Source organism: Monodelphis domestica, chromosome 5, assembly GCF_027887165.1.
Source record: "Monodelphis domestica isolate mMonDom1 chromosome 5, mMonDom1.pri, whole genome shotgun sequence".
NCBI lineage: Eukaryota > Metazoa > Chordata > Mammalia > Didelphimorphia > Didelphidae > Monodelphis > Monodelphis domestica.
In genome coordinates, this window is record NC_077231.1 from 304,566,700 (window position 1) to 304,585,750 (window position 19,051).

Genomic DNA, 19,051 nt, shown 5'->3' on the forward strand with positions numbered 1-19,051 from the left:
CCGGCCGCCTGGAAGCAAGCACCGGGCGCTCTGCTGGCAAGCGGAAGGTTCTTTCTGGGAGGCCCCTCCACCCAGGGGCTGCCATCATGGAAAGCCTTTGGAAGGTGCCCCCTGCAGGAGCTCGACAGCCAGAGGAGGCTCAGGGCCAAAGGCCTGGCTGACTATTCCATCTGGACGCAGGGAGAAGCCGAGCTCCCATCCCACCCAAAAGAATGAGATGCTCCACCAACCACAGGGACGTGGCGTGGCCAGCGGGACACGCCGGGAAGGAATCCCGTTTTAAGGGCGAAAAACTTTGAGCAAAGTGAAAAACAAAAAGTTGACCGTCAGTCATACAAAAGTTCTCGGGATCATCGGCAGTTCATTTTTATAAGGGTAATAATCGTGCCTGGTCTCCACATGTGTAGGGTGCGGGGGTGTGTGTGTAAAGCAGACACTGCTTACACACCCATCCACACCGAACACGCACTCACATATCTTTACACGCGTGACTTGAGGATCCAGCTAGGCTTCGGAGGGCGTCACTCCTAGTACATGACTTTTCTGTCCTTTAAAAAAAATCAAACCCAAAAATCCAAAGAACATTTGAACTTCCCAACAGGACGTGGCCAATACCCCGAACCTCCTATGCGGCACCATTTTAATGCCTGTAAAGGCAGCTCCATCTCGGAGAACACTGCGTTTATCCTCGTCATTGGGATGTCCACAGACGCTTCGTAAAGACCCAGCCATTACCCTGGAAGGGAACGAGGGACACGTTACTCGGGGCATTCTGCTGGAGGAGAACTTGGCAGAAGCAATGGGCATGGGGGGGACAAGATGGCGCCTCCTAGTGGAGACGGAGGGACGGAGGTGTCACAGGATCAAAACTGGAGGCCTGGGAGGCTGGGAGGGTCCTGGACTGAGCTCAGAGGGCCTTGGAGACACCTTTGCCAGGCCTTCCACCCATTTCACAGATCAGGAAACGGAGGCTCCAGGAAATGAACTGACTTGCCCAAGGTCACAGGTGCCTGCCGAGCCGGAATCTGAACCCTCTTCTTCAGAGTCCCCATCCAGGCCTACTTTAGCACCGAGCGGGGCTCTCTGCCAATGGCTGTTTCCATTCATTTCAAGGACTTGGAGAGAAGCGCCATCACTTCCCCTGGAGCGCAAGTCTGTCGTCTGTTCTCCCGAGAGGGGCGCACAGGAGGAGCTCTATAAATGCGTCCTCGGCAGGCTTCTGGGCTCTGCCCTCTAGCATGTGGCTGTTGGCCAACAGACAAGCATGAACTACCCCTGCATGAGGGCCCCGAGAGGACAGAGATGACAAGGCTGCAGCCCTGCCTTCGAGCTGACATTCCTGCAGAAGCTGATAGAAAATCTATACCCTTGGGGCTCACAGAGGGCCCCCTCCCCCACAGGAGCAGGGGTTGGCACCCTCGGGGGCTTCTCCAGTTCATCCTGACACCGGGTCTGGGTCCCAGAGGAGAACCAACTGCTTTGTTTGGGACTCCCGGGTGGACCCCAAAACCTTGTGAACCCCCGAATCCCTGACATAGGAGGGCATCTGAAGCAACCTGAGCCAAGCCAGGATCCCTTTGGTGGCATCCCCGGCACTCCTTGGAGCTCACTACTGCCCGGCATCGTCTTTCTGAGAACAGGAATGGCTTCCTTTGGGGCACCTGAATCCTCGGTGCGAAAAGCTTGTCAATGGGGAATGGGTGTTAGAGGAAACCCCGAGAGACTCGTCTGTGGGATTTCTGAGCAGCTTTCCTGGCCAGAGAGGTGGGTGTGCCGAGCACGAGCAGCCTGAGATGCCACCTCTGCCCTAGGAGGGGAGGGCCCAGGCACGCTGGCTGTGGCGGCTCCTGAGGCTCCTGGCCTGGGCCCCTGCCCTCCAAGGGCTCGCTCGGCCTGCTCCTGAGGCTCCTGCCTTCACCCTTTGGGCCCTGATCGAGGACCCCATCCCCAAAGGAGAAATGCCCCACCCCGACTCTCAGGCCCCCTCTAGATCCATTAAAGTCACCCCCCTCCCAGCCTGCCATCCCTCCTCCCACCCCTTCATCCCAAGAGGCTGAGGGTGCTAGACCCTTTGCCTCAATAGGAATGGGATGCTGACTGGGACCTGGGTTCAAATCCCAACAGCCACTTACTAGACAGGAAACCTTGGGCAAGTCATTCACCTCAGTGGGCCTCCTTTTCTAATCTGGGAGGGGAAAGAGACTGGATCACCTCAAAAGATCCCAGGATCCTCCTCCAGGTTTCTGAATATGTCCCTCTGCAGCAGTGGCCCTCTGAGCCTCAGTGAGAGCAACAGTGCCTCCTTCCCTGGGCACCCCTTGCTAGGTCCTGGGGGGGGGGGGCAGGACGGGGCGCCCACGTTACCTCCTTCCTAAAATACTTTGGCTGCCACTCCACTTTGAGCTCTGCCCGGTTCTGCTCGTCCTTGCGCTGCTTGTCCTCCAGGTGCCTCTTGAACTCGGTGGCCAGGTTCATGTCGCCCTCACTCATGCAGCTCGTGACATTTCTCCAGAGGTTCCTGCGGGGGCACAGCAGGTCAGCCTCACGGCACTCTCTGCCTCTCTGCTGTCATGTCTCAGCTTCCCACCTCACAGGATGAGCTCCCTGTGGGCAGGCAAGGATGTCTGGCCAGTGCAAGCCCTACCTGTGTGGAGAGACCTGGAAGCAGCTCCCAGAGTGGGGGGGGCTGCCGGGGATGCTCCCCTCTTCCAGCCTAGAACGGCAGCTCTGTGGAGCATCCCCCCTCCTCCCTGCAGGCAGGGACCCACCCAGGTCCCCTTCGGGCCCTCACAGAGGGGGGGGGGGCCCCCTTGTCTGTGACGCTCTGTAGCTCCCCAGCTCCAGGACTCAGTTTACCTCCTCTTTAACACAAGTGCATTAGACCCCCCCCCCCCCGAAGCACACACACCAATTGCCATCAAGGGCTTGTCTCATGGAGGACTTTTGGACATCTCCAGATTTCCCCAAAGCACCCGGGCCATGGCTGGGGCAAAGGAGAGACCTAATAGTTGCCCTTTCAACGGAATGGCCTCTGACTAGATGATCCCGAAGGCCCTCTGGGAGCAAGTGAGGAGGGACTGGATGTGGAGGCAGCAAGGCTTGAGTTCAAGTTCTACCTAGAAACCAGCCAGTTTTATGATTTAAGGCAAGTCCCTTCGCTGGAGCTCCTGAGAGTCCATCTGTAAAATGGGAATAAGGCCGGTGCCCAGCATGTGCCGCACAGCAGTCGGGAAGATGGAGGAGATGGAGCCAAAGCTCCATACAAACGCTGCCTTCCTTGACCAGGGAGGGAGATGAGGACGGGGCTCGGGATCCCTGGGGTACAGAACTCCCCGCGGCAAAGCTGCCGCCATCAAGGCAGGCCACCCGCTTCTCCGCACGCTACCGGCTTTGAGAATTTAAGCGATTTGTCCACGCACATAGCCAGCATGGGGGCAGAGGCAGGACTGGTGGCTACTCTTGTGACTACTATGTGGGCCTCAAGTTTCCTCTAGACTCAGTGGCCTCGGAGGTCCTGACCGGATCAAGATCCAAGATCCTGAGTGAAACCCCACATGAACGAGAGGCAGTGCAGACGGGAGAGCCGGACCTGGGCTGGGGAGAGGCGGGTGCGAGTCCTGCCTCGGACACGTCCTAGCTTGTGCTGTCCCCCGGCACATCCCTGAGCCCCCCAAGGCTGTGTCCTCATCTGTAAAGCGGAGATGGGAACAAGGCTCGAAGGATGGCTGTGGGTCACTGGGGGGGGGGGGTGTCTAAGGAGCTATTCAGTCCTCGTCACCATTCTAGGACAACAACCCCAAGGACCAACTGAGGGGGTGTCATGAGCTTCTCCCTCTTTGTGGTTGAGAAGGAGCCCCCCCCCCCCCCCCCGGCCAACCACAAAGCTATCTGTGCCTCTTACACACTCACACACACATACACTCACACTCACACGCACACTCATACACACACGCACACTCATACACACACATGCACACACTCATATACACATGCACACACACATACACACATGCACGCACACTCATATACACATGCACACTTACACATACACTCTCACACTCACACACACACGCACACACACATTCATCCCCCCACCTGGATTCCATGGGTCCTTGCTTATCAATGGGCCGGATCTTCTTTGGGTAGACGGGCAGCGTGGCCGTGTTGACCACTTTGGTTTGTCCGCTGCTGTACGTAAACTCCAAGATGCCGTTCCACTCGCCCTGGGCCTTGCACACGACGGTGTTGGTGGGATCGTGCTTCACCTCTGCTGTGACTCTAGATTTGAGCAGACACCAGAGTCAGGGCGCCTCCTCCCACGACCAGGAAGAAAGGCGAGGCTCACCCGCTAGGAGTTACAGTGAAGCGGGCTGGAGGAGGCTCCGCCATCTTGGGGAGATGCCCCAGAAGCATTAGGTCACCATCTGTACCTACTTGGAGGAGAACCTGGTTCTACGACCTTATTTTGCAAACCAAGAATGATAACAACAAAAATGGTGAGAGAAGAGTGCGACCCTTTCCTGCGCCGTGTGGGTCAGACGCGAGCTGTCGTGATCATCAACTGTGTGACCTATGGCAAATCCATTTCTCTTGGCCTGCCATCCCTTACAGCTCTACGGCTCTGATCTTATGACCAATTGGTGCCTCAGTTTCCCTCTCTGTAAAATGAGGGGGAGGATGGGTTAGATGACAGGATTGTCCACTGTAAGACTTCTCGGAGACTTGGGCCTCATGGCAGAACCATAAATCAAAGCCTCTTCTGTCCCAGCAGCCGCTCTGGGTGGGACCTTAAACCTCTTTAAAAAGACTCTTATGGACATTTCTGACCCTTCACTGCTTTTGCCTGTTTCCCATCATCTGGAGGAAACCTTAAGTTCCCCGTCTCTGATTTAAAATTAGCCCGTTCCCAAAGATCCCTCCTTGTGACTTGGTTCTCCTTTGGATCGAGGCCATTCCAAAGTGGCCCCATGGAAGAGGGGGGCAGGAGATTCCATCGGTGGCTTTCCAACCTGTTTGGCCCTCTCTTTCTGAGCTCCAAGACCACCCCCAAGCCCTTCTCCCCAGTCCCCAAGATGGGCTGACCCCTGATTCAGGACATAAATCCCCCCACTGAGTTTTCTGGGAACACAATGTGAGCCTTAACTGGCTTTCGGTTCTGCACAGTCACGTTCGTTTTCACTCCATATAAACTGAATAAAAACCTGTCTGATCCAAAGAACAGAAAAGGAAGCTTGTACATAAAAATAGATTTGCTTTTTATAACTGGATCAAAGAGAGAGGGCAGCTTTTGTTCCTTCCCCTCCCTGTAACTTTTATTTACTCATTTTTTATACTCATGGTCCTAATAAAAGCAAGGGAAAGGCGTTGGACGATGTGCCCATGAGCAATCCCCTTACCATGCTCTTTATCGAACCTCCAGCTTCCTGGTACTCAGAAATGATCTCCCACACTGTGTCTCCACCCTCCTTGCTCCCCATGAATCTTCAGCAACAAAACACCAACCATTCCTCTTTTCTGAAGCAGTTTCCATCACAAATGCTGTCGCCATCTGGCAAACAAGATTATTGACCAAGAGGTCTCGCTGGGCTTCCTTAATAGAATGTAAACTCATCGGAGGCTTGAATTATTTCACGTTTGTCTTTGTATGCTCAGTGCCTGGAACAGACTAAATGCCTATTGATAAGCACTCACAAGCTGGGACAAGTGGCTCACCCTGAAATAATCCTGCATATTCATTTGGTACCCATTCTAAACTTACTTAATTTGTAAATCCATTGTTTCTTTCTTCAGTAGAAACTCATTTCTTTGAGGGCTGGAATGGGTTCATTTGGTCACTGGCTCACCCAAGACACAGGAGGCCCGTAAGAGAAGCTCATTAAACCGAGTTGGGTCTAACTGAATTGACCATGAGGTCACACACATCCATGTGAACTATAAAAGGGTGACAGATGGAGGACTGGTCAGGGCCTTCAGTGCCATCCGGTCTGATCCTTTATCTGAGGGAACCAAGTCCCACACAGGAGAAATGACTGACTAAGGATACAGATTTAGGAAAAAGGTGATGCCAAATCAACAAATCAATCCATATTTATTATGTGCCAGCTGCAAACTGGGCATTGAGCTGAGCTCTGGGGATATAAAAAGAGGCAGAAGATAGGCCCTTTCTTCCAGGAGCTTACCACTTAACAATAATAGGAACAATAATGGTCATACTGATGGCTAATATTTACGGAGCAATAAATATTAGCCAAATGCCAGGCACTGTGCTAAGTACTTTAGCTCTTGTCTACACTACACAATATGCAAAGGAAAAAATACTACTCGGTATGATTTTACAAGGGAGAAGGTCAGGGGGGAAATGCCCCAGGTGATGGTAGTAATAATCATTGTATAGCACTTAAGGATGACAAAGCCCTCTACCTATATTATCTCATTTGATCCTCACAACAATCTTGGGGGTACAAATATCAATAATATGTAAATAGATCTTGATCAACAACACATGTGAAACCCAGTGGAATTGTGTGTTGGCTATGGGAGGGGGTAGCAGGAGGGGATAGAAAAAACATGATTCTTGTAACTATGGGAAAATACTCTAAATTAACTAAATAAAATTTTCAAAAAAATTCAATTATATGTAGAAACAATTTTTAAAAACTCATACCTTCTATTTTAGAATCAATACTAAGTATCAGTCCCAAGACATTAGAGTGGTAAGGACCAGGCAATGGGGGTTAAGTGACTTGCCCAGGGTCATACCTCTAAGAAACATCTGAGGCCAGATTTGAATCCATCTCTAGGCCTGGCTAGAAACTATTTTTGCAATTGTTATCTGACATTTTGTAATTCAGTCTACTTTCTTTTAAATTTCTCTTCCCTCATTAGATTATAAGCTCCAGGAAAGCAGGCACTGTCTTTCTTTTTTATTGTTTCCCCAGCACTTAACAGGGTGCCTGGCACAGAGTAGGCATTTAATAAATATCGGATTGGATTAGGAAAGACCAGCCTTTTATCATTACATTTCCCTGGACCATCCCCACTATACCCTCCCCTCTCCATACAGTCTACCATTAATATAAGAATGGATTTGGAAAGAACCTGCCCTCTCCCTCCTAGAGGTCACTTGGAGAAGCTCTAAATCCCCCAGGGTCCTCACTGGGAACAGGAGTTCTCATTATAGGATGCTCTAGAACCTCAATCCTACAGATGGAAAAGAGCAGGTCCAGGGACAACCAAAGCAGATACCTTTCACAGCTCTTTAGAGTTTAGTCAGTCACTTCACCTGTTTGCAATTCATGTTCTTCATCTGTCAAATAAGGAGGTCATCAGGCTAGATGGCCTCAAAGCCCCTGACCAGCTCTGTTCTCCATCTGGGACCCTGTTATAACTCCCATGGATGCTAGCAACTTTGTGGTCAATCCAATTCCATGCAGCTCAACTTAATGAGCCTCTATTATACAGAATCATTTACAGAGAATCTCTCATTCCAACCTCATAGTGGGACACACACTATGGGACCCACCAGTCCTATTTTATAGATGAGTAAACTGAGGCTATGAGTCCATAACTGGCTTGTGTGGTCACAAGGCTTTCAAAGCAGGATGCAAACCCAGCTCCAATGCACTTTCCACCAGTCCCTGCTCTATCTCAAAAACACAGGAGAAATCAGGTCCTAGTTTCTGTGACTCTGTGATCTACCTTGGAAGTTTTAAAATCTGCCTCTGATTCTGACATTTCTGTCTCACAAAAAAGGAATGGAGAGACGTTGTGCACACACGCAGCACCCACACCAGCAGACTCATTATGTGAGCATTCTGGGTTTTAGGGAATACTATATAAAGTGAAATATAATGCAGCAATCTTTGAATGTTAAACAGTTAACTATCTACCATCCATCTGTCCATCTATCCATCCATCTACCTATGCATGTATGTATGTATCTGTCCATCCATCTGTCCATCCAGCCATCTATCTATATCTATCCATCCATATATCTATCTATCCATCTATCCATCTGTCCATCCATCTATCTGTCCATCCATCTATCTGTCCATCCGTCTGTCCATCCAGCCATCTGTCTATCTATATCTATCCATCCATATATCTATCTATCCATCTATCCATCTGTCCATCCATCTATCTGTCCATCCGTCTGTCCATCCAGCCATCTGTCTATCTATATCTATCCATCCATATATCTATCTATCCATCCATCTATCTATCCATCTATCCATCTATCTATCCATCTATCCATCTATCCATCTATCTATCTATCTATCTATCTATCTATCATCCATCCATCCATCTGTCCATCCATCTATCCATCTGTCTGTCTGTCTGTCTGTCTTAGACATCTGCTTTAGCCTACGGAAATCTGAGAATATACAGCTCTATCTCTCTCTATACAAAGACTATGAGATCTCTTCAGAAAGAGTTCAGAGAGACCTGCCAGCTCCTCTGATTCCCTACAAGGAAGCTACATGGTTCAGACAAACATACTTGAAGGTCCAGGAGCTGTTGTACTCTGACTCATCCTCTCTATTAGTCAATAAATAAATACCTTCGGTTAAACCCTGTGTGCTAGGTACAGTGGGAACAAAAATGCACCAGTACTTGCCTTTAAGAAGCCTACATTCAGGGGGCAGCTGAGTGGCTCAGTGGATGGAGAGCCAGGCCTAGAGACAGGAGGTCCTGGGTTCAAATCTGGCCTCAGACACTTCCAAGCTGGATGACCCTGGGCAAGTCACTTAACCGGCATTGCCTAGTCCATACCACTCTTCTGCCTTGGAACCAATCCATAGCATTGATACTAAGAATTTGAAAAAGAGCCTACATTCTACTGCAAAGATTCCTAGCTTTTCCAATGGGCTTCCTTAAATCTAACGACCTCCAAAAACCAGAACAAGTGTGCCCAACACAGCATCTGATCTCCAGCCACCTTGACCCACCTCCCTGTCTATGAACTAGTAGGAGAGTGACTTAAGGGCTCCTGCCAGGACATCCACTAAGGGGCAGGATTTCCAGCTACTGGCCCCCCTCATTAATATATGCCACCTACAAAATCTTGTTTTCCTTAGTAGCCATCAGTCTGCACCATTAAGCCAAGGCAGCCCCTTTCCTTTCCTGAGATGGTTATTCCCCTTCGGGTATTCTATCTGGGCCATGAAAACACTTTACCACGCAATCAGTGTGAATAACGATGATGCCAGCCAATCGGTGTGTCCTATGTTGGTAGGACTTGGGGACACCTTCCTACCCACTTCGCTGGCAATATTCAGTTCAAACTTGGCAGAGATTAGGGAGGAAAGCCCTCCGGATCATTTCCTCTCCCCAGACCAAGTCCTTGAGGAGAGACCCCCAGAAAAGAGGTTCTTTTTGTAGAGGAAATTTCAATTTGGCCAACCTGGAGCAACCATGTGAAAATCAGAGTATTGGCGTTGTAGTTTGCCTGAGAACACATCTGGTCCTTAGATGCTCCCAACTCCACAGGTAATGGAGCACTCAGCCTTTAAAGGTATTCTTTTCACAGAAGCTTCAGGGAGCCCCCAATATATAGAGGAAACAGCCAAGTCCCCAACTTGAATAAAGAATGGCCTCCCTCCCTCTCTCTCCCTTCCTCCATCTCTCTCCCTCCCTCTCTTCCTCTCGCTTTTCTCTCACCCCTTCTCTTTCCTTGCATCCCTCCCTCTCCCTCTCTCTTCCTCTCCTCTCTTTCCTTCCCTCTCTCTCCCTCTTCCCCCTCTCCCCCTCTCTCTCTTCCTCTCCTTCCCTCCCTCGCTCTCTCCTATCTCTCTTCCTCCATCTCTCTTCCTCTCTCCCTCCCTTTCTTCCTCTCTCCTCTCTCTCCCTCTCTCTCCTCTCTCCCTTTCTCTCACTCCCTCTTTACTTGCATCCCTCCCTCCCCCTCTCCTCTATCTTTCCTTCCCTCTTTCTCCCTCTCCCTCTCTCTCTTTCCCTCCTCTTCCTTCCTCTCTTTCCTTCCTTCTCTCCCTCCCTCTCCTCTCTCTTCCTCTCCCTCTTTCTCTCTCCCTCCCTTTCTCTTTCTCCCTCTCTTTCCTTACATCCCTCTCTCCCTCCCCTTTCTCTTCCTCTCCCTCTCTCTCCTCTCTCCCTTCCCTCCCCCTCTTCTCTTCCTCTCCCTCTCTCTCTGTCTCTCTCACTTTCTGTCTGTCTGTCTGTCTCCTTCTCTGTCTCCCTCTCCCCCCCCCCCCCGGTCTCCCTCTGTCTTTGTCTCTCCTTTCTTTAAGGACAGTTTTCAAGTAGAATTGTGAGATCATAGATCTAGGATCAGCCAACTTCTATCATTTTACAGATTAGGAAACTGAGGCCCAGGTCATTTAAGTGCTTTTCCCCAGGTCACATCAGCAGGGACCCTGACTTCCCAGTCAGTGGCTTGGTATAGAAGGGCCTCTCCAGGAGCTTTGGTGCTGAAGCACAGGGTGGTGTGCCAAGAAGGGAACAGGTCCAGAAACCCAAGTGCTGGTCCTGCCCATCATGCCTATGCCAGCTGCACCTCCTCTCTAGACTCAGTTTCCTTATGGATAAAATCAGGACGTTGGCCTGGACCTGGGGCTCTTCGGACCCCTCTGGAAGCCCACTGAAGCCTCTCAACAACTTCTCAGAGGAAGCTTTTCCGACACAAAATAAAACAAAGAGGACCATGAAGGAAACCAAAGGCGGGTGAAAGCAAAGATGTCATTTTCTCCTCCAACTTCCTGGACCCCCTGAAAAGCATCTCACGGTTCGGGGGGGTCTGGGGTCCCCAGTTAGGAATTCCCAGAGAAGGTGGTCTCTAAGGTTTGCCCCAGGGTTAGCCTTCTAGAGCTTGATGACATGTTTAATGGCAGTTTGATGCCTGAGCCCCCCAGCCCCACTGCCAGACAGGACGCGCTCGAGTTGTGTGCTATTCATTTAAATAAAAGAAAACTGGACTATTCAACCCATTCCATACACCGACATTATATGGGGTCTTCCCAAGCCAAAGAGAAATGACTCTGGGGAGCTGGGAGGTTCCGTGGCCAAAGCCCTGGACCTGGAAGCCAAGAGAGCTGAGTTCAAATCTGTCCTCTGACATTTACTAGCAATGTGATCCTGAGCAAGGCATTTCACCTGCAACTGCCTCCATATCTTCTACTGCAATATGTAAGACGCCTCCCCACGAGAGAACATGTATGCAGCTCCCAGCCCTCGGGGGGCTCCTGCTCGCCCCACCCTCCTTCCTGAGCCTTGTTCCCTCCTCCCATCCAGGGCTCCTACCTGTGGACCTTCCCTCCGTAGAAGGGCTTCGTGTGGAAGATGACGAGTGCCGAGTAGCCAGTCTTGGCGCAGTTCATGGTGACTTTGCCACCGAGCTCCACCCACGGGATGGTCAGAATGGAGCGGGCGTAGGCACTGGGCAGCGTGAAGACATAGTCCTCCCCATAGTCGGTGAGCCGAAGAGTGCCTCAGGGTGCAAACATCGAGAAGAGTTAGGGGCGCGCCCAGGGCCCCCCACCCACTGCACAGCGGCCACTCAGCGCTCTACAGAGGAACATTGTGCGCAGATGAAGGCCATCGTCCCAGGGCTGCAAGGAGCCAACAGACTCCCCACTGGTTGACACGGTCACAGTCTGGGAAGCCGGGAACTGCCAGGCAGCCCCCCCAAGAACAAAATCTCCCCACTGACCCCCTTCTGTGACTTCTCTCTCTCCAACTTTCTCTAATAATGGACTTGTGATGATTATTATTCTCTCCCCAATACAGGAGAAATAATATAAGAGCAAATACTTCTAGGCTCAATACACATATATCCCACTTTAATTCCCTCAGATTATTTCCCTAAAAGATTATATTCACAGAATTAAAACCTAAAGATCATTACCCTCCCCCTTTCCTTCTCCACAGAGCTACAGTCATTCCCATTACAAGCCAGGCAAGCCAAGAACATCAATCATCTTCAAGACACACTCCACTGAATTCTGTTTATGGACAGAAACCAAGCAACACTGCCAGGTGCTTTAAAGTAACACAAGAAAAATAGAACTTGTAAATTGAGAAAAATCCCAAATCTGGTCTGTCATTAAACTGCCCTCTATCCTTGTACCTAGCTATGAAATGTTTTCTTACCCATCTCCTAAGTAATTGTGATTGATTGTGAAAACTGACCAAAAGTAACAGTGATTGTCCTTAGGTCAGGGTGAACTAACCTCTAGATCACTCTTTGTCATTCATCTATAGCAACAATGTTTCATCGACTGTCTCCTTAGGGTATGCATCTGTTATTAAGTTCCATGGAAACATATATGTAGAAAATTGATTGTGTGCCAAAGAAGTATGTAATCACCAGCCTATATAATAAACGAACCTCCATGCTATGGCAGAAGACTGTGTGACGTCTATGCGCGTGAGCCTGAGCACACAGTGTCTGTCATCTCCGTTACCTGACCAAATCGTCACATCTAGATGGAGTAACCTCGGACCCTCAGAAAGACCAATGGACGGCTCTCCTTATACTGGCGTCCAAACAGGGATCTCAGAGGCCTTGTGAGCCTGCAGGCAGGACCCGCCATTGTAGCAAGATAGAACCCGCTCCTAGAGTGCTCGAGGCTCGAGTTTCCCCTTGGTGGGAGTCGCTCTACCCCCGCTGCGGAGGAGAGAAGCGAGGCTAAGAGGGGCTCAAGAACAGAGTCTGGCTCATGTCTTCCTAATGCCAGGCCTAACACGCTGTGAAATTAATGTTTTAACAATATTAAATATTCATTAATAAATAAATGAAATATTATGTTACATACATAATAAATGGTCTTTCAGAGTCGCCATATCATAAGAGGGACAGCCGTGTGGCCAGCCTGGCACCGAGACCTTCAGAACTCAGGAAGGCTTGTTTTAAGAAGACAGAGGGGAAAGCCACAGCCAGACCTTTCACCATGATGGTCAGAGCACACGTCCAGAGGAGCCACACGAGGATGCTAAAAGCTAAGCCTGGAGCCTGGAGCTTCCCCAGGAAGGAGGCAAACAGGGTGTCTCTCATCCTCCAAGGGGGACTCCCAACCAGCCCTGTCTCTCCCTCCAATGGGAAGGTGGGATTTTGTTTCATTAAACAATATGATGCCCGAGATCCTAATGGAGAAGGCTGTCTGGGTCACCCCCGACCCCAGGCTACCATTTTACAGATGGGGAAACTGAGGCTGGGTCAGCAGCTTATGCTTTGTTACTAACCACTGGGAAGATGAAACGAGGAAGAGTGAAGACTCTGGGAAGAGGAAAAATGGGTGGGAAAGAGAGAATGAGAAGTGGCACATGCCTGGGCCTAGGGCGACAGCTCCCCGCTCCTTTGGGGTCCGCTAAGAGGAGGCCATAAAGGGGGGGTTCAGGCCACACACAAGGGATTCCTCCAGAGTGTAGGCCATGAAACACTGGAAAGAGTTTGATTCACAGACCAATCAGCCAGCCTGGTGGAGCAGCCGGGCTGCCAGGGAAGGGGAGGGGGGTGGGGTGGAGCCTCCTCCAAAGAGCTCACAAACACCACCAGTTCCTTCTCACCCAAGACCACCAAAGGGTCTGCGCCTCCCTTGGGTGTCTCTGTAGATGAAGGGCGGGCAGACCACGGCCTCCCCCATCTCCGGTGACTTTCTCCTGGCTCAGCTTCATTCTTGTAGGGGCGGGTCAGTGCTGTGATGGCTCTGAACCCTGGCCTTGCTGCTTACTGGCCTCTCCCCGGGCCTCTGTGTCCCCTTTCATTAAACAAGGGGCTTGGAGGGGCTTCTCAGCTCCAATCAGCGCTCCTGGGACTCGAGGGAAATCCGCCCTCACAAACACCGATTTCTGTCCCTTTGATGCAGTGACTCTCATGGAATAATCTCCTTTCTCACAACTCGCACCCAGGCCTTTCCCGATCCCCCCAACATTCCTTTCCATACGGCTACGCCAATGGACATAGTGTGTGCATCAGGGACATGAGGATCCTGTCCCCAAAGTAATGTAGAAGCTCCCCGAAAGCAGAAAGGGATGAATTTTCATTGGATCCGCCGAGCACAGGGCCTGACTGACGTTAGGTTCCTAAGGGAGGACCGGTGAGAGTGCTGAGGATGGATATGGCCTCTCCCTTTATTTATTATCATTTTTAAAATAAATGCTTCCCTTCTGTCTTAGAGCCAATACCATATCTTGTTCTAAGGCGGAAGAGCAGTCAGGGCTAGGCACTGGGGGTGAAGGGACTTGTCCGGCTCACCCAGCTGGGAAGTGTCTGAGGCCAGATTGGAGCCTCTCATCTCTAGGCTGGGCTCTCCATTCACTGAGCCTCTTGGGTGTCCCCAGCCTTTCCTTTCAGCAGGGTTAACTCTATTCCTCTTGTTCCCCCCCCCCCACCGGATCAGTCAAGGGGATGGAGGCCTCCCTGATGGGAATAAAGGTTCGAGGCCATCAAAGAGGTTCAAGGAGCAGCTTCATGGGCGAGCATCCCCAGAGGGGGACTCTCAGGAGTACGGAAGAACACTCAGGCAATGCCCAGAACATGGGGCAAGAACGATGCCCCAGGGATAGGTTTTCCATCACTGTGTAAACAGGAGAGGATCCTGCCCCTCAGCACCACTCGACTCACATAGAAACATTTTATATGGGATTTAAACATATACTACAAATGTTAGCATGTGCAATTAAATGGACATGAACTCTTCAGGATCCAAAGTCAACAATAATCAGAAAGGCCTAGAGAAATCATTAATCATAGTAGTAACATTTACATCATACTTTAAGGTTTTCAGAGCTTTTTACAAAGATCTCATCTTCACAACACCAGTAAGTCCTTTTATTTTCACCATTTTACAGATGAAGAAACTGAGGCAGCAAACTAAGTCACTGCAGTGGGATTTGAATTCAGATCTTTCTGACTCTCGGTCCAGTGCTCTCTCCTCTGTACCTCCTCTCAGTGAGAAGGCCTCAAGAATGTTGGGTGAATCCCTATGGAATTATGGATGAGAATCCCAGAGGATAAGGAGTGGATGGATTGTGATGGGCACCATGGCAGGGAGCAACACCATTGATAAAAAAAAAGAAAAAAAACAGACCATCAACCCCGTAACATATTCTAAATGAAAGGGAAAGAACTGTATTTATGTTCAAACAATCAGTCACAGTCACAGGACTTTAGGATGGGGAATATCTATACACCCAAAGACTCTTTTTCTGTGGGCCGTTTTGTTGTTGCCCTTAGACCGAAGGAGCTAAACCCTTCAGGAAAACACCCCCCCTTTTCACATATAGGCACTCCTCTGGTAGTGGCACCTGTAGTAGCGCTCATCTCAGTGGTGGGTTAGAAATTGCCTAAACTTTCCACCTTCTCTAGAACACTAGGAAATTCCATCTTAAAGGGACCCGACTCCTATTTAAAAATCAGAGCAAGCAATAAATTTAACTAAGGCTGGCTGAGCCCCCAGAATACTAGTTTCTTATATTAAAGGGAAGGGGAGGACTGAGCCAAGATGACAGGGAAGGTGCACAGATCTACCTGTTCTCTCCAAATTACTCTCCAAAAGCTATGACATAGTGCCTCAAAGTAAACTCTGGATCAGCATAACCCAGAAAGAGACAGGGCAAAATAAATTTCCAACCCAAACAACTTAGAAAGCCAGCATAAAAGATCTGTAGCCCTGGGATGGATGTGGAGAAAAGAGCAGCAGCCCCACCAGGGCAACAGACCTTTGGAGCATCTGAAGCAGCAACAAAGGCTTCTGGAGCTCTCAGACACTGATAGTAAAAAAGGTTAAATACCTGCTTAGAATCAGATTATAGAGGTCCCCCTTTGCTGGCTCTGGGGGCAAGACTCTTGTTGCATTGCTCATACACAGACCCAGGTGGCAGTCCCAGGACACAGTTTCAGGGAAAGGAGTTCTGTGGCCACATGGAAACAGGGGGACCCTGGTCACTGTTTCAAGGCAGAAAAGAGTGCTAGAGTTTACTCACAGATAATCACAGGCAAACACACCAATCCTTACATCATTCCACCTTAGCAGAACTGAAAGCAGATAGATTCCCAGAGCCAACTCTGAAGGCAGCTGCACAAAAATACCTGAAACTTGGAACAGGGCTCCCTTCACCACAATTACAGAGTCCAATGAACAATTTTTAAAATTAAAATAAAAAGGCAGGAAAATGATCAAAGAACAAAAAATGAAACAACATAGAAAGTTATTTTAGTAATAGGGAAGACCAAAACACAAACTCAGAAGATGACAACAAAATCAATATTGTTGCATGCAAAGCCTCAGAGAAAAACATGAATGTTAAAAGCCCAAGAAGAATGAAAGGAAGAAATTAAAAATTATTTTCAAAAATCAAATAAGAGAAGTAGAAAAAATAGGAAAGGAAATGAGAGCGATACAGGAAAATCCATGAGGGGGAAAGATCACAGCTTGGTAAAGGAGATACAAAAAATACTAAAGAAATTAATATCTTAAAAAACAGAATATGCCAATTGGTAAAAGAGGCACACAAATCCAAAGAAGAGAACTTCTTAAAAAACAGTTAGCCAAATGGAATAAGAGGTACAAAAAATTCACTGAAGAAAAGAACTCTTTAAAAGGCAGAATTGGCCAAATGGAAAAAGTAAGTACAAAAGCCCACTCAAGAGAATCAAACTCTTAAAATCAGAATTGGACAAGTGGAAGCTCATGACACAATGGAGATATAAAGAAACAATCAAAGTCAAAAGAATGAAAAAATGGGAGAAAATGTAAAATGTTCTCATGGGAAAGGCAACTGACCTAGAAAATAAAACCAAAAGATATAGAAAAATCTAAGAATTACTAGACTGCCTGAAATCCATCAGCAAAAAAAAGAACTTGGATATCATCTTTCAAATTTTCCTTGATAATTTCTTGAAAGATGATAGAATATCTAGAAATAGAATCCACCAATCACCTCCTGAATGAGATCCCAAAAGGATAACTCCCAGGAATATTAAAGCTAAATTCCAGAACTCCCCAGTAAGGGATAAAAATATTGCAAACAGCCAAGAAAAAACAATTTGAGCCACAGTCAGAATAACATAAGATTTAGCAACTTCTACATTAAAGGATCAGAGTACCTAAAATATGATATTCCAGAGGACAAAGGAACTAAGATTTCAACAAAGAATCACTCAGCAAAACTGAGCATAATCCTTGAGGAGAAAAGATGAATAATTCAATGAAATAAAGGATTTTTGAACATTCCTGATGAAAAGATCACTTCTGAATGGATAATTTAACTCTCAGATGCCAGACTCAAGAAAAAAATAAAAAGGTAAGCAGAAAGGGAAAATAAAAAGACATTCAATAACTTTAAACTCTTTACATACCTACATGGGAAGGTGATTCTCATATTCCTAAGAACTTATTAGGTCAGTTAGAAGGAAGCTTATGTAGTCAGAGGGCAAGAGTGTAAGTAGAATATGATGGGATGATATAAAAAAATAAAATTAAGGCATGACAAAGAGGAATGAATTGGAACAAGAAGAAGAGGAAAACGGGGGGAAATTATTTCTCATTAAAGAGGCATGAAAGGGCTTTTACAGGGGAGGGGAAGATGAGGGAGGTAGGGAAAGGAATCTGTGAACCTTACTTTTATTGGAATTGGCTCAATGAGAGAAGAACATACACAATCAATAGGGTATAGAACTTTATCTTACCCTACCAGAGAGTAGGAGGGAAAGAGTATAAAAAGGGGGTGGGGCTGATAGAAAACAGAGCATATTGGGGAAGGTTATGGTCAGAAACTAAACAAGAGGAAATCGTATGGAGATTAATGCACTGCAATCAAAATGGTGCAACATTTTTTACAAATATCTCTAATAAAGGTCTTATTTCTCAAATACATAAAAAATATGAGTCAAATGTATGAGAATAAAGTAAGACTATATGGTTGGGAGTATTACTGTGGTATAAGAAATGACAAGCAGGAGGAGCTCAGAAAAGTCTGGAAAGATTTACATGAACTGAAGCAGAATGAAATAAGCAGAACCCGGAGAGAACACTATACAGCCCCAGCCCATGCCTACTGGGGTACTACTGGCTTGTATAAGCCCTGAGCAAGGACCAGAGCCCCTACCCATGCTCAAGATGATGTTTCAAGCTCCCAGGGCAAGGCAGTTCACAAGATGCTAGACCTGATCAGGCCCAGAGTGAGACTCCAAAAGCCCCTGCCCAAGCCTGAGGCTAGATCCTGAGCCTCAGCACAGGACAGTTCACAGTGCTATGAGCCATGCAAGCCATCAGCAGTCCCTGGGAGACTGAATCAGCAGTGGGAAGTGGCTTTTGGAGCTCTCAGCCCACAAAGCATCATACCACCTTGGAAGACCTAGAACTTATAGAAATCCAGAATAAGAGCTGAGGGTAGCAGCAAGAAAAAAACTGAAGTCCAAAAGAATTCCCACTGTACCCTGCAAACAGAGCCTTTAAGAACTTTAAGATAAAAGTTAAAGTCAAGAAAAAGTTTGTGAAAATGAGTAAAAAAAAAGTAATCCTAGAAATTTTAATGGCGACAAAGAAGGGCTCAGAAGGGGACAGTGAGAACAAAACAAAAAATACAAAACTTCAAAGAAAAACATAAATTGGTCTCAGGTTCTGGAAGAGCTCAAAAAGAATGTTAAAAATCAGCTAAGAGAGGCAGAGGAAAAATGAAGAAGAGAAAAGCAATGCAAGAAGAAAATCACAGCTTAAAATGCAGATATGACCAAAACAAAAAAGAGGCACAAAAATCCAATAAGAAAATACTTTCTTAAAAAGTAGAATTGGGCAACTAGAAGCTAATGATTTAATGAGATGTAAAGAAATAATAAAACAAAATTAAAAGAATGAAAAAAATTGAAGAAAATGTGAAATATCTCATAAAAAACAAATAACCTGGAAAATAGATCCAGGAGAGACAATTTAAAAGTTATTTGACTCCCTGAAAGCCATAATTTTAAAAAAATAAGTCTGGATATCATATTACAAGAAACAATCAAAGAAAATTATTCTGATATTCTTGAACAAGAGGGTAAAATAGAAATTGAAAAAAAATCCACAGATCACCTCCAGAAATAAATCCCCAATTG

The 19,051-nt window shown here is 47.7% G+C and overlaps 1 protein-coding gene across 1 annotated transcript in view; it reads right to left on the reverse strand.

Annotated features, from left to right (window-relative positions):
- Window positions 1-341: 341 nt before the first annotated feature.
- Window positions 342-19,051, reverse strand: part of LOC103101598 (oxysterol-binding protein-related protein 10-like) — a 58,907-nt gene continuing 40,197 nt past the window's right edge. The window contains exons 5-8 of the mRNA XM_056800379.1: window positions 11,257-11,443; window positions 4,096-4,278; window positions 2,365-2,518; window positions 342-736 (exon numbers count right to left, since the gene is read on the reverse strand). Of these exons, the coding sequence (XP_056656357.1) occupies window positions 692-736; window positions 2,365-2,518; window positions 4,096-4,278; window positions 11,257-11,443 (569 nt within the window). The 3' untranslated portion in view covers window positions 342-691. The remainder of the gene's footprint in view (window positions 737-2,364; window positions 2,519-4,095; window positions 4,279-11,256; window positions 11,444-19,051) is intronic.